The sequence below is a fragment of the Magnolia sinica genome, chromosome 1 (genome assembly GCF_029962835.1).
Source record: "Magnolia sinica isolate HGM2019 chromosome 1, MsV1, whole genome shotgun sequence".
In the NCBI taxonomy this organism is placed as follows: Eukaryota; Viridiplantae; Streptophyta; class Magnoliopsida; order Magnoliales; family Magnoliaceae; genus Magnolia; species Magnolia sinica.
The window spans coordinates 82472114-82497932 of NC_080573.1; the positions used below are offsets into that span (position 1 = coordinate 82472114).

General features: G+C 38.6%; 1 protein-coding gene across 5 annotated transcripts in view; it reads left to right on the forward strand.

Annotated features, from left to right (window-relative positions):
* The window catches only part of LOC131251290 (1,4-alpha-glucan-branching enzyme 1, chloroplastic/amyloplastic), a 142997-nt gene that overhangs the window by 50882 nt on the left and 66296 nt on the right, over positions 1 to 25819 (forward strand). For all 5 annotated transcript variants that reach the window (XM_058251943.1, XM_058251934.1, XM_058251926.1 and 2 more), the window contains exons 4-6: positions 7442 to 7540; positions 12868 to 12910; positions 13931 to 13990. In XM_058251943.1, the coding sequence (XP_058107926.1) occupies positions 7442 to 7540; positions 12868 to 12910; positions 13931 to 13990 (202 nt within the window). The remainder of the gene's footprint in view (positions 1 to 7441; positions 7541 to 12867; positions 12911 to 13930; positions 13991 to 25819) is intronic.

Sequence of the window (25819 nt, forward strand, 5' to 3'; positions counted from 1 at the left end):
TGACACAAGTTAGTATGCCAAAGGGGCATATGGCTGGGCCCTAAAAGGTTTCATAGTGGATGTCATCCCTCCAACTGAGACTTGGATTTGTCTCATTTTTGGCCCCTGGCCATAAAATGATCTGGAAAAATGGATGGAAGGTGTGGATTATACATATACACCATGGTGGGCCACATGAGTGGCCCACCTACTGTCAGTGTGCAAAAACATGCTGCCTTGCAGTGTGGGCACCGGTGGGCCCCAAAAGGGTATGATAAATCTTGATATTTGTGTTTTCTCCTCATCCAGGTCTGTTTGATCTGAAAAACAGGTTATATGGCAGATTAACGTCATGATATGGCCCTAGGAAGGTTTCAACAGTGGACATCACTATCCCAACTGTTTCCAGTAGTGTGGATCACCTGAGATCTGGATCTTTCTCATTTATGGGCCCATGACCTAAATTGATCTAGCAAATCAGATGGACGGTGTGGATTAAACGCATATATCATGGTGGGTCCCATGAGGTGGGCCACCTTCCAAGCTGTAGAGAAGCATCGTCATTGATGTTGGAAGTAATGTTTTAAATATCGACAATATTGGCCGATATATCCCACGATATATCTTGCATCCCACCCGCGCGAGATGAAACATACAGGTAGTGTCGATATGTCTCACATGTTTGATCCGGTGAGCATTTTCAATTTTTGATCCCTTTCTTTTTGTTCAAGTTATATTAAATCAGTGTGAAATGGTTATAAATCGATAAGTTTTTTACGTTTTGCATGAAAAATCATGGAGTTGGAGCTTTGATTTCGATATCCTTAAACTAGCTATCAATTGAGACTAATTTCGAAGTATTTAGGAGTATTTGATGAAATGAACATCACATACACTCTAATTTCAAAATTTGAGTGTAGGTGACTTAATTTCGAAACCTACTATTTGCACTTCTTTTTTGAGATGTTATGATTTAAAAGATTGTATTTAGGTTTGTTTTAACAATTTCGAAAGTTTCATTGAAAAATTCAATCATTTTCCCAATGTTTCCCCATGTTTCCCAAAAAGTGCGATAAATTACCCGATACAAATGATATATCCTGTGCAATAACAATCCCTAATTAACTGAATTTGGGGATTCGAATTCGAAAAAAAATCCCTAGTTACCAACAAAATTCAAAATCCCAATATCGGCCGATATATTGGAGGGATATGTGCAAGAATAATTGGATTAGAAAAAAGAAAAAGAAATCGGACACGGCCGGAGGTGGGCCACTTATAGGATTTCTGCATTTGGAGATTGAGGAATCGGCCGTGGTGACATTCCGTCACGGGAGAGAAATCTATCGACGTCCGAAGAAATCCACGTTATGATCATCGTTATAAAATATTTTAGGGTAGGGTCTAAGGCGGAACCTCGTGCGTCAAAAACAAGAGCGTCAGCGTCCGAGCCCTCTTTTAGTATTTTGGGTTGGGTGGTGGTGTACCGTAAATGTGAGTGTAGGTGGGAATGCGTTATATAACCGTTCTTCCAGTTGTAAGGCTTGAGCCGAAAAATAAGAGATCCAAGGAACAAGTCAAACCAAAGTGGGGAAATGTTATGAAAATCGAAGTTTTGGATAAATATAATATTTATTTTTCCTCTTCATCTGTGTAACCTCTTGGATAAATATAATATTTATTTTCCTCTTCATCCAAATCTGTGTGACCTCGTCAGTTGGATGGAAAATAAAACGGTCACGGTGGGCCCTACGAATGTTTTAACAATGAGAATACCGCTTCCATTCCCACTGCTATTTGTGGTGTGGTCCACTTGAGCTTTGATATTCATCATTTTTAAAATAATCTTATGATTTAAGATATGATTTGCAATTCGATTCAATTGTGTATCCAAGATCCAACGTCCCTTTTCTCATATTATTTTAAAAGTACGAAAATGAGGCATAAACGCTCAAGTACACCAAAAAGCTTGGTTTAAGCAATGCAAGAGTCATTTTCCCACCATAACGATATAAATCATGAATTAAGAGGAAAAACAAATTTTATATGATCCAAAACTTCGTGGAACCCAAAGGGTTTCAATGGTGGACGATGGACTATACTCAAGGAAAAAATGGTGGTTGAACACAGTATTCTATATTGATCCAAGTTGAATGGATCATGATCAACCTTTTGTGACCCACGTCAATCAACTATGGTATGGTCCACTTGATGAATAATGTCCTAAAATGATATGGAAAAAGGATGGATGGGGTGGATCTTGAATATAGTTGTATTAGTTCAATGCACAGCGCATATCTTAGTACAATATACAAAGGAAACCTATTAACATTTCTAGGGTCTTTTTAAATAATTGGTAACATGCAATTATGCGATACAAACGATCCCATGCGATTCGATGCTTGTTGTGCGATACCGATATTTCGAACACTGGTTGGAAGCAGCCGTGTCTTTGATGCTTGTTTTTTTTTTTTTTTTGTATTTTTTTTATTTATTTCGGTTGTGTGGGGCCCACACGTGGACGATCCACTCGTCCATCAAGTTGGCCAACTCATGGTGGGCCCCAAAGAGCTTTGGATGGAGTTGATTTATATTTCTCCTTCATCTAGATTTGTTTGATCTTATGTACAAGTTGAATGGTAAATAAATATCATGCTGGGCCACACAAGGTGGTCCACGCTGTGACAACGTGCGGGGAATGTTGTCTCACGGCGTGGCCCACTTGTGAGCCACATAACAGTTCATCAAAAGCAAGAAAAGGAAAGGGAAAATGAAAGGGGAGGAAAGAGTAAGGGGAAGAAGGATCTGGCCATCAGGATGGCCTCCTGCCACGATTGGGTCCACCATACATACCATACATAAGGTGGGTCCCACCCTTATGGGCCCACCAAAAATGAAAGAAAACAATAAAAAGAGGGATTTCATCCTCCCTTGCACTCAAGACGAAGACGGACGATTAGATTGGGTTGAATCGTTGATCGAACAGTCTGAATGGTGATTGAGGTCCTCCAAGCTCCTCTCCACTCCTAATCTCCTCTAATCTCTCTTTCTCATAATCTCTCTCTAATCTCTCATTTAGTCTCTCTCTCTCTCTTGATCCCTCTCTAATCTCTATCTTTTAGTCTCTCTTAATCCTTCTCTCTCTCTCTCTCTCTCTCTCTCTCTCTCTCTCTCTCTCTCTCTCCCCTCAAACCCTAGCAAATGGGGGAGGCTCATACGTCTGAGGCTTTTTGCGGTAGAGAATTTGGTTTAGGGAGGGAATTTTAGAAAGGGAGAGAGGGTAGAAAGGGAAGGAAAAAGACGAGAGGAATGATGAATTTTGACTTTTGGGGCTTCTCCTGCATGAGGAAGGGAAAAAGGTGATGGGGTAGGTGGTGATGGATTGATTGATTTGCAAAGATTTTCTCGAGATTTGTGCAAGTGGGGCCTGCACCACACTTGCGTCGCGCGGCCCGCCTTGGAATGCGCCAACATTGTTCTGCTAGGAATACATGCGAGCAACAATATCCCATCTCCTTCGCACCCCCAAAAAAAGAGATCATGACTAATGCTTGGCTGCATAGCATAGGAGTCGTGAAATAATTGTGAATTGTTACTTCCCGGTCATTGTGGGATGGATCATCAGACGGTGGCTCCTTTCTTGTAATGTTACCAAGTTTCCTCCTGCCTCTAGTATGCATTTCGACAGATTGAGAACATTCCAAATAGTTCCTTTTGTCGAGTTTGACAATGGTTATTACTAACCCGAGATGTTCATTATGATTTTTTTCCCATTGTTAATGAATTTTTAGTATCTCCCCATGTAGTGTGCTATTCTTCATGATATATAAAGCTACAAAAAAGCATGAAACCCAAAGAGTAAGAATTTTAGATTAGCACATGCCTCATAAAAGAGCAGATCTGGATTGTGGGCAATATTATATGCAAACAAAAGCCATCCTCATGTGTTAATGTAATGAAACAACTTATACGGTGTTTGATGCAAAGAATGACTGCCCGATCTATAGGCTTCTAGATGGGTTGTCTAGATAAAAAAGAGTCTTAAATGGCTTCTGAAATCAATGTCGATGCTTGAGGATTAAGTTACAAACTTGCAAGGCCCAACAGTTTGCTGGGCAATCATGGAGAGGGTTGTTGGCCCTTGGAAGGGCCGATGTGCCCCTGGGACTAGACTGGTGGCCTTGGGCTATCAGTACTATCTAGGGGGCCGACTGCCCCTTAGATAGCTATTGTCACTGTGGATGGATCCAACTTGCCTATGAGCTGTTGGTAATATCTAGGGGTCCAACTACCCCTTAGAGGGCTACTGGCGTTGTGGATGGACTTGACTGGTCCCTGCCAACAAAACCGGTGGCCCAACAATAGGCAGCTATCAATGGATTTGAGGTGGATGCCCTTCCGAGGGCTGGCGGGATTTTCAAAAAAGAGGGAAGAGAGGAGAAGAAAGAGACTACAGGTAAAAAAAATATGATAAGATCTTATTCCAGACCTAGCTCTGGTATAAAAGAGAAAAAGAAAGACAAGAAGAACGGAGAGAAATGAGAGGCATATCACATGAGATGCCCCTCTCCTCTCATTTTTTGGTATCTCATTATATTATATTAAACATACCTGAAAAACATAGGAGAAGACTATACAATATGGTTTAGAGTTGGGTGTCCCACCATTCATTGTAGTTACCTATCACTATCTTTGACAAAATTTTAGTGATATAGATGCTATTGGCTTATCTGAACACATGGTGTATCATCTAGCTACTAAGTCTCTGAAGCAAGGTCAGGCAGTTGTGGATAAGCTTCTCCATGTGCCATGTCACATCCATTCCCCTCCTAGTTCTCTGCATGGTCTGCATAATGGATTTTGTATCACACCTTCTATTATGAGGTTACAGATGCTGAGCTTCTGATGAACATGTGAGCTCAAGTAGCAGAATTAAGACAATTAACAAAAAAAACACAAGCATTGCCATAATCATCACGAATCCCATGAAAACCAAAAAAATATCATACATGATCCTAGCCTAAGTTACCAACATCATCACACAAGATTATTAAATAAAACGAAACTAGGATCTAATGGATTTAGGGACATCCAATTAGCATAGGGTATACTTTATTTTAAAATAGAAAACCTAATACAACCTAGGGTGATAATTAGGGTTTGGGTAATTTGGGAAAGTAGCAAAAATTAAGGATTTTAGGTTTAGGGTTAGGGTTTTGGGAATAGAAGAAAGGGGTTTTGATAAAAGGATGATGGAAAACTAAAAAAGGGGCAAGGTGTGGCCATACCGCCAACCTGAAGGATTCACATGTGTGGCTGTACGGTCACATGTGTGGTGTGGGATGGATGGGTTAGGTCGGTTAGGGTTTGAGATTGTTAAAAGATAAAGGAAAGATGGGTTTGTCAAAGGATGAAGGCTTATGATGAAAGATAAAGGAAATATGGGTTTGTGAAAGGATGAAGACTTAGGATGGGAGAATCGAAGAATTCGAAGAAAATACCTTGATAGAGGGGAAGAGAGAAGATGGTGTGGGGATAGATAGAGACCTCGCACCTTCGTTGATGAAGATTAGACTCGCACTAATATCCCTTCCAAATCGCATGAGAGTATCTTCAAATCGCATGAAGATGGAAGAAGAAAGCAAGAGCTTTTTCTCTAATTTTTTTTTTTTTTCCCACAAAATCCAATGAGGGAGAGGGTCACACGCCCACTCTCTTTTATAGCTTCAAGAAAATTCAAAAATTACAATAAACACCATGTTTTGTGAATTTTGAAAAAAAATAACCCTAGCCTAAATAAAATAAACTTAAAACACTCATAATAGCGTCCAAACATAACATTATCTTCAAATCGCATGAAGATGGAAGAAGAAAGCAAGAGCTTTTTCTCTGGTTTTTTTTTTCCCACAAAATCCAATGAGGGAGAGGGTCACACGCCCACCCTCTTTTATAGCTTCAAGAAAATTCAAAAATTACAATAAACACCATGTTTTGTGAATTTTGACAAAAATAACCCTAGCCTAAATAAAATAAACTTAAAACACTTATAATAGCGTCCAAACATAACATAAACAAAACTAAATCTTATAAACTAGTAAAAGCTGAGAAAAACTAATGTGGACGATCTACGATCAATGGCTCGATCATGTAATCCAATGGCCCGATCGTCACGTATCTCCGATCCAACGGTCTGGATCACTCCATAAAGCAGCCCATGTGCATCTTCCCAGTATGGGGTCTTTCAGATGCTCGTACATGCACATGGGGTCTTTAGCACGATCACGGATACTCGCCTAGCCCCGCCTCTTCCTTTAATACATACACAAGGGTGTACGTGAAGTGATGTCCTCTTCAGCTTCACTTGATACTAAGGAAGAGGGCCATGCATTCTGCCACATTCACTGTGCACGTATACAACTTGGTTGTTAAAACAACCACAAATGCCCCATGATGATTGTGAATGATTTCGCCTACCCATTTCGTCTCTTAATTTCCACGTTCCCCTCTTAATATATGAAAGCCCCAATACAACAAAAGAATGGTATTCCTCACTTTTCAGGAGTACACACATAAGCAACACACACAGACACACATCTGTGCACGCACACCCACCCACACACCCCCACATTCACACCCATTATCTTCTACAAGATGCAATTGTAGTTTGTCTCCATGTAGTCCATACCTTTCCCTGGGGCCGTTTCTTAATAAAATCTTCCTCCCTACATAAAAAAGAAATGGGTCTTTTCAATTTGAATTGTCCAAGTGGATTGGCAATCTTAACTGGATTTAGCAAAAGAAATTGAAAAGAGACAATGAATAATGTGAAAAATAGTGTTTTGGACCCCCCAGTTCGGTGGTTTCTATCTGTAGAATTTCTACATACCCAGAGCAACAAATCCAACATTAATCAGATTTGGATAAACTATGAATTAATTGGTACCCTGTATAATCTTGTTTAGTTGGTTAAATTGGCTGGTTTGGTTGGGTTGCACAATGTCTGATTTGACCATCTTTGATTATTTGATTACTGAAATGATTTAGATGATTTTTGGAACTGCTAGCTTGCCATGCCAATACAATTAATGACAACAAAATCTAACATTCTTTCCATTTGCGGTATGCATTTTTAGCATTTGTTTGAAGCTCGTGAGTTGTTAATTGGTGTTTGGCACGTGGCGATCATTTGACATGATATTTTTACCTTTCTTCTCCTTCTTCGCCGCACCCCCCCCGAACTCCTTTTTTTTTTTTTTTTGACGTGATTGGAAACTTGCCTTTGTTGCTTTCTTGAATCATGTTTGAGAATTAATATTTGATACATTACTACCCTTTGAGATAAGCCTTTTGTGGTTTCTTTGGCGTTGTTTCTATTTGTTTTCTTCTTTTCTGTTTTGTTGTGTTCTACATAAGAGACTTAGCTAGATCTTTTACTTATACGCTTAATTTTGTTTTATTACAGATATAATCAGTATAGGAATATGCGTGAGCAGATTGATAAGTTTGAAGGTGGTTTGGAAGCATTTTCTCGTGGGTATGAAAAGTTTGGCTTCATCCGCAGGTAAAATTTAACATTCTGTTACAGTGTTGTTTTCTTCTTATATTATTAAATATGTGCATCATCATTAACATTTTTGTGCAGGGTAAATACATCTACGAGTCAATTGCTGGCCTTCTGTGAACATATTAGTTTTCCATACATCAATACACAGTTGAATTAACTCATCCCTTTTCTCAAACACATTAGTTATCTAGGAAGTCATTTTGATGTTGTTTCTGTCATGTCTCAAGGATTTATGCTATAGAATAGCTTTTTCCATTAAAGACAGAGTGGCTATTGAGTTGAAGCAGTTAATTCAGTAATTGCAAATTTAGCATTCCACTGGAAGTATGGTCATTGAAAATCTAATTATGCCGTAAGTATATTAGCCTAGGTTGCATGAATCTTTCCTTGCAATTGGTTTTGTTACAAGGATTTAGGAGATGCATGGAAACCATATTGTTGCTCCACAAGTAATTTCTGTTCTATTTTCTTCCCATACAGTAGAATGACATAGATACAGATTACTAGATAAGCTTCTCAAGAGCTCCTCTTAGAAATTTGCATACCATATATTAGCGGTGAGGACAAAAGTAATCAAAATTTGAAGCTCACAAGGAATAATTGTGGTTCTAATTACTGAATCTGTAATGGGGATCGTATTTGTTTATGGGTGGATGTGTGGTTCAAGACTCTTTCCTGTGTCTAGCAAACCTAGTCCTAGATTGCTTTATCCTTGTCTCTTAATGTTTCTGTACCAGTGTTCGAATTATCTCCGATATTATCTTTATCTCTAGCTCAACGATACCAATAACACTGGTAGCGATACCGATAATGATGGTAGTATAAAATTCCAGGTATTAGCAATGTATCACCAAGTATTACCAACATATCAATATCTCTAATGTAATCGCAAATATTTTCAGCTATGTAAATTCTAGGTGTCACTTGTATTGCCAATGTATCACCAATATTTTCAACTATTTAAATTCTAGGTAATGCTTATATCATAAGTGTATCGGTGATATTTCAATAATATTGCTAACGTATTGATATCATCAAAATTTTGTTAGAAAAAAATTATTTCAAAATTTTTTCCATGGGCACACTGCACATAGTTGTATGTAGTGTTCAATTTGTCATTGATAATATTGATAATATTTAGATATTATCGATATCGCAACATGCGTGATATTGAGACCACAATCTGTTGTTTCGTTTCCAATTGTTGATGATTTCTTGGTGAAATATCATGCGTTGTTGATATTTTGCAATATCAATGGATGTGTGGATGGAAGGTTGGATGGTTAGACTGATTTCTTACAACAACACATGCTTTTAAGGCCCAATTAAATGGAAACTTGTTATGTATGCATTCTTTTTGCAAATTTTTAATTTCTAAATATGCAAATATGTACATTTTAACATCTCCTGAAGTTTTGTTGAAAATTCTACTGTTCTTCCCATGTTTCCCCACATTTCCAGTTATCAACAATATTATCGGCCATATCGATATTGTTTCTGTGTCCTTGGCCAACGAAAGTTGTAGCGATACCGATACTTCAAACACTGTTCTGTACTATTGGAGGAGTCACGATGTGGTGCCCCCCATGCCATAGGGAGTTTGTTCGATGATGAAGCCGGGGAGCTTATTCATTTGCTGGATCACCTTAAGAATATGAAGACGTTGCCTTTGGATGAGGATTCACTAATTTGGACATGGAACAAATCCGGGAACTTTTCGGTCGCGACTCTCTTCTGGTTCGTTTCATCTTTTACCATCCCCTAAGGTCCCTCCCACCCCTATATTCATTGGCATTATGGGGCTCCACCTCGCGTCGCGGCTTTTATTTGGTTAGTCAGTCGAATGAAAATCCTCACTATCATCAACCTTTAATAGAGATCCCTAGTTCTTCCGAATATTTGCATAATGTGTATGAAAGACGTAGAGACTATTAATTAATTATTTATCCATACGTCTTTGCTTGGGAAGTATGGGAGTACTTTGTTGCTAAATTGAATGTTGTCTAGGTTATGCCGGAGTTGGTGCAGGACCTCCCATGGGCGTGGCATGGAGGAGGTAGCCGGAAGGCAAGTCATTTGGAGGCTCATTGCTATGGCAGTTTTTTTGGGCAATTTGGAAAGAAAGAAACACGTGGTGTTTTCGAAATGGGAAATCCTTGATTTGTGGGGTGATTAGCATAATCTTGGAGTTTGTAAAGGGATGGGTCCCTAACTCTCTAGCAGCTTCTCAAGTGCTTCTTTTTCTGTTGTTTAGCTCTGTTTGACGCTGTATTCTTTTCCTGTTTTTGGCAGGTTTCTTAATAAAGTTGTCTCTCAAAAAAAGAAAAGAAAAGTGGGAGATGGAGAGAGAGACGGGAGAGAGCGAGAAGTTTAGGTCAACAAGAGAAGTGTTGTGTGTTAGTCTTTGACTAAAACACAAACACACATTTTTTTGAAAGGTGAACTTTATTAGGACACAGAGAAAAAGAAAAAGACAAACGCAGAACAAAACAGAAACTAGAAAAACAAAAATAGAAGAAAACCTAGGAAAAGACTTGGTAGAAAAATAGAAGGACAACCACAGGCAGTTGATAAAAGTACAACAACAAGCAGTTCCACAACTGCACAGACCCCACAATACCCCAAAATTCTAACTCTCAAGGAACCCAAGCCCAAAACAGAATGAGAGCCCTGTTGAAAACCCTTGATGCAGAGAGACATCTATGATGGAAGCACCGGTTGTTCCTCTCTCCCCTAACAGCACAAAAAATTGTAAGACTTCTTTCTACCGAGCTTTCCTCCATCCGCCACATTCCATACCAAGACAAGACTATCCATAGATGAGGGCATGACCCAGCTAACATTGGCCAAGTCGAAGACCGCGCAACATACTTAAGCTGAGAAGGAGCAATGCAGGAATAGATGATCTATAGATTCAACATCTTGCTTGCAAAGTAGGCAAACATTAGGTAGAATCATCCCCTTCTTCTAAAGATTATCTATAGTACAATATTAACTTGAGGGAAACATGTAGTGCCCCACAGGAGTACGTGGAAAACATATATACATACACAAACATAATTACATATAGTTTCCTACTCTCCCTCCTAAGTTGGAGCAGGGATATCGATCATGCCCATCTTGGAACACATACAAACAAGATGATGATGATCAACATGGGCTGCCAATCCCCTTGAAATCCAACCTTGTAAGATATAAGATCTTCAATCGTTGCTCATCTCTAGAATATAGGTTGAGCTTTCGTCATCGTTGAATCTTCTCTTCAAATAGAAGGTGATAACCAAAATTGACAACTAGAGTTGGTTAGGATCCGACCCGAACTGACGGATCCGACTCGAACCGAAAGCCAGGATCGGGTCGGATCGAGTAGACCCACTTAGATCCGACCGCACATCGAATCGAGTTTGGGTTAGTAGCCAATCCGATCTGATCTGGTTGGGTAGTATAAATAATTTTTTTAAAAACTTTTACTTTTACCCCTCTTTTACCCGAACGGCGAACCCTAACCCATCCCTACCCGAGCGGCGTTGCACGAGGTCCTTCTTTCTCTCATTCTCTCTCCCGATTTCCCTCCTCTCCTTCTCTCTCTCCTCCTTTCTCTCCCTCTCTCTCAATTTCCCTCCCATTTCCTTCCTAGCACAGAGTCTTTGGCTCAGCTTGACTCAGCCCAGTTCGAATTGATTAGACAGACTTAACTCGATCCGACTTGGTTTCCTTGACCGAGTCAGACTTGGTTCGGGTCAGGCCAACAAGGATTCAGAGTGGATTGAGTCAGCCCTACTGGATTCGGTCTCAAATTGGATAGAGTTCGGGTCAGGTTCTCAAAAAAATTGGATCGAGTCGAGTTGGACCCAATCCAGTTCGACTCGACTTGATGCCCACCTCGATCAACAACCATCAAGCCACCAAACTACCATTTGCATGCAAAATCCTCTCAAAGATCTGTGCAATATTGCACAAGGAGTGAACTACACACAATAGTTGATAGGGGGACTACACACACAAAGGCATGTGAAGACACATACACAACATTGCACAACATGTGAGTGAACTACACTCACAACTAATAACAAAGGCTAAATAAGGGAAGAAATGTTGAACGAAAAGGAAAGGTCCATTTCTTGTAGAAATTCTCCATATCAAGTTGGGTTGAGCATTACTTCAAATGGTTCACATGTTTAGTACCTCTAAGCACAAAAGGTGAACACCAACTACACAATCACCATCTTCAAAATGAATCTACACCTCATTTCATAGGCTCACAACATCAGAACATGAAGACACAAGGAAATTTCATCAAAAAACCTAAAACAAAGGCCGTATGCTACCCATTCCCACAAAAAAAGGCATCATAATGCTTCCAAGTCTCGACGAAATTTCATGATTCTTGTTTTTTGTGATTGCCAATGATCAACCACACCTAATCCCTACGACAAATTTGCCCAAATTTCTCTTAGAAAAGTACCAAAGCAAGAAAACCGTTATGTTGATTTTTTTTCAACTTTTCTCTATTCTCACTGAAACACCAGTAAAAGCTCATCCAAAAATTACGGAAAAATTATCAATATTCTTCCAAATCCATTCTTTTCCAGATCCCATACTTTTCTGCTTCAAAGTACTACCTTACCGTACTCTATTGACATTTATGACTGGATGACATCAGTATTGGGCCCCACGTAGACTGTGATATGGTCCAAACAACTGCTATGATACCAAGTAGAAAGTTGTGAGATGGAGGGAGGGAAGTTTAGGGCAACAAGAGAAATGACTAACACACACACATTAACTTGAGAGAAACATAAATTCTCCATAGGAGTACATGGATAATGCACACACAATTACATATATTTTCCTAGAAAATGATACAAAACTTCCTATACCTACACAATACAATGCTCCGCAGTGAGATAAAAGTTATTCCTTGAACACCATATATCCCCCATTATATCAATAAAAATCGACTTTGGGAGAGGGAGTCATGATGGAACTTGGAAAAACTTGGTTGAGTCATGCGCCTCTTTTTGGTAGAAGGTGATTCTTTCAACTTATGTGCACCGTGAGTTGACTAGGAATGTTTTCCAACCTCAATTTATGGTTCCCATTCATGTGCTTTGTAACCATTATTTTCTATGGAATATGATATTTTACTTTTCAAATAAGCTTTAAATCTAGCTATGGAATATGATATTTACTTTTCAAATAAGCTTCAAATCTAGCTATGGAATATGATATTTACTTTTCAAATAACCTTCAAATCTAGTTAAATTTTCTCATGTAAGATAAGTGTGAATATTTTCTTACTCTATCTGAATTGTTTTTTTCAGCCAGACAGGTATAACATACAGAGAATGGGCACCTGGAGCAAAGGTCTGTTCTCCCTTGGCTTTTATTTTAAAGACACTATGTTTACTATGCTATGTTCTTTGAATTGAATCTCTGGTCATTGAGACATTCACTGTGGATGGATGCAATCACATAAGATATTAGTATGAGAGCCTAAAAGAAACCAAATTATTTAATCTTTTCAGCTATTTGAAATTATATTCTTACTTAAATCGAAGTTAGTGTAACATAATCCTTCTCCACTGTTGTAGAAACTGCCATCATGCTTCTTAGGGTCTATTTGGATAGCGAATTATGACAGTATTGTAATGTAAAAGCGCCATTGTTATGATTTTACATTGTTTGTTTAAAGTAATTCGTGGTCAAATGCAGAGATGTAATAGGAGGGGTAAATGAATTTTTAATCATCACTAATTTACAATATGTTGCGGTAGAAATCTCCTATCCAAACACAGGAATTATTGTATTTTTCATGTTGATTTGACATCTCAATAATGTAAAAGCATCATCATTGCACTTTTACCACACTATCCAAATATGAGAATTCTCGGTCAAATTATCTGTTGACCAGGAGAGGTATTGTAATCTATAATCATTGCACTTTTACAATTTATTACGGTTGTAATTCACTATCCAAACAGGCCCAAGCTTGTTCTTGGGCTGTTGTTAGTATGAACATAATCAACTGGGCTTGCTGTTAGTACCTTTTTAATACATTGATGATTAAATCACCTTATCAACATAATCAGCTGTGTTCTGTTTGTTTGTTGCGAACACTGTTGCTTCTCTGAATATGTTCATATAAAGTTATACAAGCTTGTTTACAGGACGGTTGCTCGCTTCCCATAAGCTTTACATGCCTTTTTTTATTTTTATTTATTTTTTATTTTTTATTACCAGCTTTCAGATTATTACTATCATACTCCTAAGTTACATCTTCAGCAGCACATGCTTTTATATTATGGATCCATAATCTTTTTAAAAAATAAAAATAAAAATTATGTTATCTTCTCTGACAGTAATGGTTTCAAAATTTATTTTCAGTTTGCGTCATTGATAGGAGATTTTAACAACTGGAATCCAAATGCAGACATTATGACAAGGGTATGTCATATTTACCTAATTTAATTTGAGATTCTTTCATGCGGCATATTTCCTATGCAGATGAAGTACTGCATGAATCTGATCTGTTTGAGTTGACTTTTTTCTGTTCATAATTATGAAAGCCAGGTTCAGAGTCTTTATCTGCCTTTTCTTCTGCTCTTGTATTTTATTTTATTCTTGCAATGATCTTAGGCAAGAACATCCATTTGTGCAAACTGATTGTTGTGTCTCACCTGTAAATATATAATTTTTATTTTGTTGGAAACTTAAAATTTCCTTTTTGGTATGGTACCACCTGAGCCAAGATCATTTAACAATGAGGATCTATCATCTGAGTCTCGCATTAGTCCCTGAGATATATTTGAGGTGACAATCCTATGAAATCCATTATTCACTCTATCTTGCCATTTATGAGTAATCATGTCATAACTCTTAACATGTTTGAAAAATGTAGCTTAACTTAACTGAAACATTCATTAGCTATGTTAGTTGTCTAGAATAGTTTAGCATACTCGAAACTTTCCGTAAGAGCCATGCCATTCTGTAGATGCTAGGCATGTACTTTACAAGTCAAGGAAGGATTTGTGATGGATGTTTCTTCTTTTTTAGCACCAGGTCCTTTAGTCATATGCTAGAACAAGTCGAGAGAGAAATTTCTGCAATAACTCCAAAGCAAGCAAACCATGAAAAGAAGTGGAGAGACAATACATGCATCTACCTTGATACTTTAGCATCCACACCTAGAAGAGAAACAATGAAGGAGTCTAGTAAATGAGCAAAAGGGTGGAGTCTCTTCACAGTTGTTTGCCCCTCCCTAAGATGGTAAAAGCTTTCACTAAAGGCAGCTGTTAAAGGGAGCACCCCTTCTCCATCCTTTAGGATACCATCTATCAACTCAACAATTTGTGAGAACCTGCCCATTGGAGTAGCATTTTGGCAAGCTTATCTTCTCCTTCGAAATTAACAATATTCTAGGCTGACAAGTTGCAAAATGATGAGAGGTTCACTCTTTGTTCACTGTTGGTACTTTGTCTCTCTTTTTAATAGTCCACTTTCGTTTCTTTTATCTTAATAAAATTCAATCATTCATTCTTTTATCTTAATAAAATTCAATCATTCATAAAAAAAGAAGTAATGACATTCACCTCACATATGAATATTTTCCCATGCCAAGAACTCTTTATTGCTTCAGTGCCCTTTAACATTTGGAATTCAACCTCTTCACCTAGCAGTCTTTGAATCCTATTAATTTGATATACAACAAACTGGGGGATTGGACCATCTTTGGACACACTGTGCTACATTTCATTTCTAAATCTGGTTGGTTTTAATCTTTGACATTTCTTAAAGAAATGACATTTTATAACTGTGTGGGTGGGCGGGTGAGATCGCTCCAGTTCTTCTTCCATGAGTAAAGGTGGTACTGGGCTATGGTTGGCTCTATGTTGTGTGTGTATGACTTCCAACCAATCTGAAAAGGTGTGCTCCACCATGGTGGTCAGATGTCCCAAAAATTGAAGGGGATCCGACCATCAGGTGGGTCACACCATCAGATTGGCTTGAGTATTGGGTTCAATGCCAAACATCAAAGGGTGCTATGTTCTCAATATCATTATCTCACATGATATCACACCTTTTATAATAAAAACCATCATGGTATATATCGAGGAATATCACAGATATCATGCAAAGTTTTGCCATTTGGAGTAAAAATTTAGGACAATCTCGGAATTTTTCAGTGAAAGATCAAGAGATGTTAAAAGATACATGGTGACACTTAGAACTCAAAACATTAAAAAAAAAAAAAAAACTATTCATAACAGTTTCCATCATTTTGGGGACAAAGCTATACTTTATTGGACATAAATGATGCAATTATATCCAAAATGAGTTCATATCATTTTTGAACGTCATACAATGCAAGCAATAAACTTGAACAATAAAACAAAAACTAAAGAAGGAAAAAATACCTTCGGTCTTATAACCACATGGAGTTACGAGGTGGCTTGGAGTCTCACCATCCCTACTAGGGTAGCTTTAACAGTGATGTGCCACATAACAAAAGTACTGTTCCCGAGGTTCATGAGTTTAAGATACCCATGCCATGTACTCTTGAGCATATCAATGGTACTCATCCTTAACAATGTGCATTAGTATGCCCATCGGTGGATAATGTGTTGTCACTGTTTCTCCAAGTGGCATTGTTTATGGTTGCAGCTGCAGTTTTGGGATGAGATTGGGGTTAGCTACAGATGAGGTAAGTTTTTGAGTTGGTTTTGGGAAGTCACACAACCAAATTGATTAAGGAGAATATCGATTCAGGTGTGTACTTTTTTCTTGAAGGTCTACGTAGATCTGGACAAGTGCACGAATTTCCTGTACTTGATTGAATCCTTTGCTCTTTACTCCAATTTTCATTGGTTCCCTTATCTTCCAACACAACTCACTCTTCATCCTCCTACTCTGCTTCCTCATATGGTTCCATATGGCTGTGCATATCTAATTGATCATTGTATCATTGCACGTATTCATAGTTACAAGGTCGTGGCTGGTACATTTCATCATAATCTTCATAGTTGGTAGCAGTGTTCGCAATATCGATACTATTGGTATCGCAGTCCAGTGATATGAAACCCTTAGAAATTAGAAAAAAAGTAAAGAAAATTTGATTAACTCCTTTGTATCGTGCAGTATATTGCAAGATATAGCAAAATATCAGCCGATATCACCGATATTGGAGAAAAAAATATAGAAAAAAATTTCTCTTATGGTTGTGATCTTACTAATGGAGTCGCTTTCTTTTGGATTTGGTGGGCCGCTATCGACATCACCGTATCATGTAAGAAGATCCCTAAAGCCTTTATTTTTTTCCTTCGAAGATAATTATTTTCGAAGAAAACCATATTTCCAGCAAGGATGATGCAGATTTGGGTTGGGATTTACAAAAAGAAAGATTTTCGGAAGAGATTTTTGGAAATATTGCGATTTCGGCAAGATTTTGGGATGGATCGCACCGTTCTCTCAGCCGTCTTAAACGGAGAAGAGAGTCGAAAGACTCTCTGTCTTGTCTTTAATGGAGAAGAGAGTCAGAGGACTCTCTCTCTCTCACTCTCTGTTTGTCTCTTAACTCAGGGAGTAGATTAGCTGTAACGCGGATACAACCAAGTGGGTGTTAACCTTACCGTGTGGGGCTCATCTTGATGAGTGCATTTTATATCCACGCTGCACATCCTTTTTTTTTTTCCCAATTATTTAAGGATCTTATTCAAAAACATAAGCAGATCCAAATCTCAAGTGGGCCTTGGGAATTTTTTAATGATGAGCATTCAGTAATCATTGTTTCATGTGGTGTGGTCCACTTGAGATTTGGATGTGCTTAATGTTTGGGACCATGACCTAAAATGGGCTAGAAAAACAAATGGACGGATTATATATACAACATATCATCATGGTGGACCCTACAGTAAGGTGAACGCCCACTAAGCTATTATCTGGGGAACACCTAGTTCGCCCCCCTTAACTTAAGGGAGAGTGGATTCGGTAAGAACTGATTGCATGAAAGACAGTACCACCCTTTTAGTGGGGCCCACCTTGATGTATGTATTGTACATCCATTTCGTCCATCCATTTAGAGATATCATTTTAGGTCATGAGAAAAAGAATGAGGCAAATCTAAAGCTCAAGTGGACCCTGTAAAAAAAAATAAAAATAGTGGGGATTAGAGGCCTACCATTAAAAACTTTTTTGGGCCTTGGGGCCATGGAAGTTTTTGATCAAGCTGATATATGTGCTTCCCTTCGTCCATGTCTGCTTAAAAAACTTATAAAGAGGTTGGATCTCAAATAAACATCATGGCGGGCCCCCCACAAATGGTTTCAAGTTTCAACGTTAGCCATCAATGTCCCCATTGTTTTCTGCAGTGGGTCCACTTAAGCTTTGGATTAGCCTCATTCTTTGGCTCGTGATCTAAAATGATATCTTCAAATGGATGGATGGTGTGGATACAACACATACATCATGGTGGGGCTGTAGTCAGGGTCCCACCCAAATCCCTGTTTGGTTGTACGTGCGATTGGGTATTACCCCACCTGGTTGAAATCGGATTGCACTTTGAGTTACTCAGTACGCTCTTATCGTACTGAGGAAACTCTATTGGGCCCACGGTGAATGTATTTAGTTTATCCATGCCGTCCATCTGTTTTTCCAGCTCATTTAATGGGTTGAGCCCAAAATTGAAGCATATCTAATGCTCAAGTGGACCATACCATAGGAAATGATGGGAATAAGTTGAAACCTTGCTAGGCCCCATAACGATGTTTATTTGTCATACAACATGTTCATAAGATCACAAAAACATGGATGAAGGAAAAACACAAATATAAGCTTGATCCAAAACTTTTGAGGCCCCAAGAATTTTTCAATGGTATGCGTTCAATTCACATTGTTTCCCTTGGATTTTGAGCTCTGGATATGCTTCATTTTTGGGCTCAAGCTCTAAAATTATCCGGTAAAATGGGTGGAAGGAGTGGACAAAATATATAAATTACGGTGGACGCCACGCCAGTAGCGAGGTGGCTTTTAGACACTGCTCTGTGAGGGCCACCATGATGTATTTGCTTTATCCACACACCCATTTATTTTTCTGTATCATTTTAGGCCATGAGCCCGAAAATGAGAAAGATATAAATTCAAGTGGACCACATATGAGGCAGGTTGCACTGTATTAGACCATTGTTTGTCCATTGATTTCAAGTATGCCCCACCTATAAGTGAACTGACTTAATTTATAGGCTGGAAATGATGTTAAGAGATGCATGTGAAGGTTCATATATGTTGTGTGTGTGATTATTTATCTATTCGAACAATTTGCACTTTTGAAGTCGATCATATGGGTCCACCTTTGGATGCCCATCGCTCTAAATATTACTTTCTATTATATCATCTGCTCTTGAATGAATTGGATGTGATTTCATACATGTCTTCATACATTTATAAATTTTATGCATTATATTTTAATACAGTTGCTTTTGTTCAGACAAATAGCACATAGCTTAGGACCCTATACAAAGGAAATCTATTATGTGCACTTTTTTTTTTGAGACGTTATGATTTAAAAGTGTATATTAATGTCTTTTTTAATAATCCCTAAAGTTTCATTAAAAAATTCAACAATTTACCTAACGTTTCCCCATGTTTCCCAAAAACTGCGATAAATTATGCAATACAAACGATATATCCCATGCGATAACTGATACGTATTTGTATCCCAAGGGTGCGGTACATTGTGCGATATCGACATTTCGAACATTGGTTGGTAGGTGGACGAGGGTGATAAATGGTGTACCCTCGATATGGATCACTTAGAGTGGTACGGAATAATGCACTCAGGTGCCTGGGTAGGAGTATTTATGTGAATTGCAACTCTCTCTCTCTCTCTCTCTCTCTATTTTAAATGGTGATGGAATAGGTTTTGGGGGAATCTTGAAGAGGTACAATTAAGGTTAGAGGTTTTGTTGGATTTTAGGAGGAACAATTAATTATCGTGTTGTTGAGATTGGGTTTTGGTGATGGATTTAGGGTTAAAATTGGGTTTTTAATTCGAGGGAGATGGGAATGTAGGTTAGGGTCTGTTTGGATTCGTGGAAAAAAGAGAGAATTTCTTGGAAATGGTGTTTTTAGTAAATGAGGTGGAAATGAACATAATTTCTGTTGTTTGTTTTCGCAGAAAAAAAATTCATGGAAATTGTTCTTAATTTCCATTTCTCTTGATTGGATAACAACTTTCGTAGAAAATGTAAATGACATGGTAAATTGTTGTGTAAATAGCATTACTCATCTGTGGCTCAAGTTAGTCATTTTACATTGCCATATTGGCCCATCAGAAATGTGTTGCATACTTGCTGCACTTATCTAAAATTGCATTTGTGTTTGGCACACGTTTGCAAGATATATTCATGCCCATTTACTTAACCAGAGTGATGCAGGGACATGTGATGACCTAATCCTAGACGCATGTATAATCAGGTTAAAGAATGTTCAAATAAATACACGAATCAACTAACCCTTTCCAATCAAAGGGATTATGTAAATTTCAACACAGATGAGGCATTCTGTCAGGATCATGCCCCTTAGCATAAAATCGCGTAAACAATAAAAAAGGACCTAGGGATATGAGGATATCTCGGATCTAACACAAGTCAATCCACAATCAAGTTTGGATCTGATTTTACTGACTAACCATCTCTCTTTTCTGTTCAAACTAGAAAGGGCATATTCAGAGAGGAATGAAAGGGGTGAAGAATGAAGGGTTTGAGATGAAGAAAGTACAGATCCTTTTGTCGTCAAAAGAAAATGAAGATGATTCTTACCTTTTCCTGCACCTCGAAGATCTAGAAAGAAGGAAACCTGAAATCGGGGCGGAATCCTCAACACCTAAGGGCCAATCCTGAAACCCTAATCTCTTGAATAAAGAGGAAGAAAAGAGATGAATTTCTATTCATTCAATAATAATGAAAATAAGATTTCCCACAACGTATATATAAGCTATGGAAAAAGTAAAAGTGCACTAAAGCCCCTGAAAATAAGAAAAATAACAAAAAAGATAAAAAAATAAAGAGTGCAATAAAGCCCCTGAAACAAGAAAAAAGAACAAAAACGCCTAAAATTAAAATACCCGTGTGGTAGGGTGTGAAATCTAACCCATGGATCTATGTTCAGGGTGCGGTCATGCCGCTCCTGCACTCATTGCGCGTCAAAAAATGGGTTTGATGGACCTAACGTCCTTCCACATCAACTCCTCCGCTCTGGTACTCTATCGGTGACGCCTCCTCTAGTACACTCCAAAGGGTGCGCCACTGATGTCCGCATCAAAGGGGCAGGTCCATGCTACAGTGAAGATGATTTAGCACAGAAAAAAAGTACACTCATGCTTGTTTCTCTTCTTCTTGTTCTTCTTTGGATGGTACGATTGGGAGTGCTTGAGAGGTCAATGGATGGGAGATGAGGGAGGAGTTGGGGATCTACATAGAGAAGGGTTAGTGGGTTACTTTTGCTAGGAACATGCAAGGGTACGTTACATTAGATACTTAGTGGGGTCGCTTGCAAATTGAGAGCCACTAGGTGGAACATCCATGAGATCCGCTCCATCCACCAGGTCTTCTGCCTACCATTGAACCCAACAATCATGATATTCCAAAATTCAGGTTGGCCACACCGTGGAAATAGTTGGATTGGATTGCTCACCATTAGTTTTATGTAGGGTCCATTGTGGTGGTTATATACCATCCAATCCATTCATATGAAATGCCTCATCAGGATAAAGTAAGTATTCAAAAATCACAGTAATCCAAAACTCAGGTGGGCCATACCACATGAATTTTGAGGTTTTAGGTGGAGTGCTTTATTGGTATCAAGCACAAACAATTGGTGTGTACTTGATGGGAGGCTCAGATTTCATGCACGTTATGTTGTTTCTCCCATATTAAAGTAAGTAGCCCCAGTTTGTACCACATGAACCGTTCATATTCTCAATACTATCATGTAGAAGGTTTGCTTTTATAATCAAGATACATTGACCATCCTTGCCTTTGAATTTTGAATTTGAATATGAGCTATTAAAAAAGTCTTACATCTATTGTTCCAACTTCCATGATCATCTTCATAGACATCACCTATTCGCCAATTTGTTTCTAGATGGCCCATGTAGCATAGTCCAAAACGTGAGCAATTTTCATATCATGTGATGTAGGACTGATGCATGAACTAACTATCATGTGAGATCAAGTAACAAAATTAAGATAATTAACAAAAAAACACAAACTTTGCCATAATCATTACAGATACCATGAAAACCAAAAGAACATCATGCATAATCCTAGCCTAAGTTACCAACATTGTCATACAAGATCATTAAATAAAAGGAAACTAGGATCTAATGAATGTAGGGACATCCAATTAGCATAGGGTATAATCTATCTCAAAGTAGGAGACCTAATACAACATAGGGTAAATTTAGATCTCATGATGATGGAAAACCAAAAGGGGCAAGGTGTGGCCATACGGCTAATCCGAAGGATTCACACGTGTGGCCTTATAATTACACGTGTGGTGTGGGATGGATGGGTTTAGGTCAGTTAGGGTTCAGATGGTAGATAGATAAGGGAAAGATGTGTTTAGCAGAAGATGAAGACTTATGATGGAAGAGTTGAAGAATTTGAAGAAAATACCTTGATGAAGCGAAGAGAGATGATGATGTGGGGATAGATGGAGACCTCGCACATCCGTTGATGAAGATTAGCCTCACACCAATCTCCCTTTCCAAATCACATGGAAGTTTCTTCAAATCTCATGAAGATGAAAGAGAAGAAGAAAAGGCAAACCTTCTTCTTCTTCTTCCTTTTTTTTTTTTTCCACAAAATTCAATGAGGGGAGGGTCACATGCCCACCCTCTTTTATAGCTTCAAGAAGTTTTCAAAATTACAATAACCACCCTGTTTATGTGAATTTTAACGAAAATACTCATAGTCTAAATAAAATCAACTTAAAACACTCATAATGGTGCCGAAACATAACATAAACAAAACTAAGTCCTATAAGCTGATAAAGTTTAGGAAAAACTAGTCTGGATAATCCACGATTAATGGCCCGATCATGTGATCTAAAAAGCCGATCGTCATGTCTCTCCAATCCAACGGTCTGGATCACTCCATAAAGCAGTCCATGTGCATCTTCCCAGTGTGGGGTCTTCCAGATGCTCGCACAATACATGCACATGGAGTCTTCAACACGATCACGGGTACTCTCCTAGCCACATGGAAATTGGTGCAGCCCGCGACCTCCTCTGATAAGTATGCAAAGGTGTACGTTATGTGATGTCCTCATCATCATGTCTAAGATATAACTTGGGGTGGAAACCAGTCCTGTGGTAAATGTGGTAGGCAAACCGTACCTATCCAAACCCCCTAAACTGGGCTACCCTACAAGGCTACTATACATAGTCATAAAAACTCATACCTAGCATGCCTACAACCAAGCAACACGTGCTGGAGCACGTGCATGAGATCCACGCCATCCATCAGGTGCGGTGCCCCATGTTCATCTTGGAAACCAAAACACCAGTTGGTGCAAAACTTAGGTGGGCCACACCATATAGAGGATTTGGGATCGGACTCTCACCATCAGTTGTGTATGGGCCCACCGTGATTTGTATGTGCCATCCAACCCATTCATATGACTCTTCTTATTAAGATGAAGCTACACTTCAAAAATCATAATGTCTGAAATTTAGGTGGACCATGACATATGAATTTATAGTTTTTAGGCAGATTTTGCATCATTTTCATTGGTGAGGCCCACCTGAGTTTTCGATTTGTGTGATGTTTGGAATCAAGACCTAACATGAGGGAAGGAACCTGATGAACCATCCACGTGAAGCTGTCTGCCCACGTTAGTTAATACTTAGGCTCCCTAGAGTATCGTAGTCATGGAAAGGTTTTCGAAAGGAGAAAAACTATGATGCTTTGGCAGAGTGTGATGGGTGATACACAAGCACTAATAAATTACTTAGAAATTGCATACGTGGGATATAAATAATTCAAATTAAAATTTCCAAATCATGGCTCACAGTTTAAATGTACCATGATCCAATAATTAAACTTATTATCTTACTATCAGATTAGTGGACATTTATTGAACAGTCAAAATAAAAAATATCCACTGGTCCTATTTCCAAAAACAATTTCCACGAATCAAAAGTTAGGATTGTTTTTCCCAATCTGATCTTGGGAATGTGAGTTAGCGAGAATGTCTTCCAGAAATTGGTTGGATTAAATTGAGTTCATGAATGCCATGTATACAAATTTTGAGTGTCTACGTATCAAGTGTTATAGGAAACCTTTGTATAACATGACTCCACTTTCAACAGTGGCTTGCTCTGATTTCAAATAAATCAGACGGATTGCAATAGGATACGTGACTTTAGCCTTTGGATCTGGTCATCTTCCAATGTTCCAAACCGTTTATATGGCAAGTATCACTGTTTATGGTGGAAAAACAACAAATAAAAGCTGTTAATTGGATTATGTCTTTGATAATTTGGCCCTTTTGCTTCGAACGTGAATGGTCACCATCATCGTTGTGTAACTAATGGGTTGAAATACTTGATCTGAGAGTTTATCTTTGTGGCATCCCCCATTCGTGGGAGGCCTATCAAATAAATGGTTAGTGTTAGTGAAAAGGGACCAATTCCAAAAAACTAGAGTAATGATGTATGTTGTTGTAACACGTTGGATGTATTTGAGCAAAGCTCGTTTAAGTGGAGAGGTGTTTTCATACGCAACTTGCCTTTGACCTCATCTAGATGTTCTGTGGGGCCCACCACATTATTCGTGTGTTATTCCCTTTGTCCATTAATTGCTCCAGCTCATGTTAGGACATGGCCACAACAATGTGGTAGATTCAAAAATAAAGAGGGCCACGCCACAGGAAATGGTGGAGATTGAACTCTCACCATTGAAACTTCCGTGGGGATGTGGAATTTTTGATCGACATGATATTGTGTTTTCCCTTCATCCTGATGGGAATAACGTTTGGATGACATATAAACATAGCTTTGGGTTGGTAATGGTATCAGCGGTGGACATTTCCTCCCTCACTATTTCATGTGGTGTGGCCCACTTGTGTTTTGGATCTGCTTCATTTTTGGAGTCATTTCCTAACATGAATTGGCGAAACTAATGGACATAATGGATGCCACACTAACATTGCGGTGGGTCCCATGGAGCTTTGGCCTACTGGGGCTCCACATAGGCGGGTCACATACAAGTCATATCTAGTTATTTCCTTTTTTTTTTCTCTCCAATTTTCAGAAATGTCCAAATAAGGAAATGAGGAAAATGTCAATTTCCTTAAAATTAGACCCCAAATGGAAATTAAGTCCAAGTAAGGAAATGAAAACATGCCAATTTTATGTTATTCAGACATCCTTTACCTCAAGGGTGGCCCATAAATAAGTGAAAATACTAAAGGAAGCTTGCACTACTCAAATTCTAACAACTAATTAAATAATAAAACCTTTGGGCTTTTGAAACCATACATTCTTATCGGACCGTTGATTTCCTTAGTTTAGATTGCAGTCTGCAACTAGCCTACACGAAGTCGAAATCGCTAGTAATCGCCAATCAACCATATGGCGGTGAATTTGTTCCTGGGCCTTGCACACACCGACCCTCACACTATGGGAGCTAGCCATGTCCGAAGTTGTCACCTTAACTGCAACGAGGGGGATGCCGTCTAGATCCATCATCAGATCATTGATCAATCTTGAACATTGATACGGGCAATTGGAATGGTTGGATGGTCTAGATATTTGATTGGTTAGCTCATGAGGCCTGGATGTGTCCTTTGAGTGATTGTGAATGGTCCTGGATGCATCAAGAAGTTAGAGAGTTGAAATTAGCTAGAGGCAATTTATTCTCCATTTTAACTAGTCAAAGTTTCTTTATTTCCGAGACTAGAGGATTCTAAGGATAAGTTGTAGAAAAGTCTTTTTCTTCATCAACAATTCATCTTTTATTTAGGTAAGCTATAGAAAGAGTGGTGGGGGCCTTAAATTCTATAGAAGGAGAAGTAAGGTTGGGGTGGGGCCCACGAGTCTTCTTTAGGCCCCATAGGTCAGTTGACCACTCATACAAGCCAATAGAGGTGGTGAGGTTGGGCCCCCTTGAGCCAACAAGTGCATGTGTGCTTTTTTTTTTTGGTCCAGAAAAGTTATTATAAGGGTATTTTTATTATATGCCTTTTGTATGGGTATTTTTGTAATATGTGTTAAAG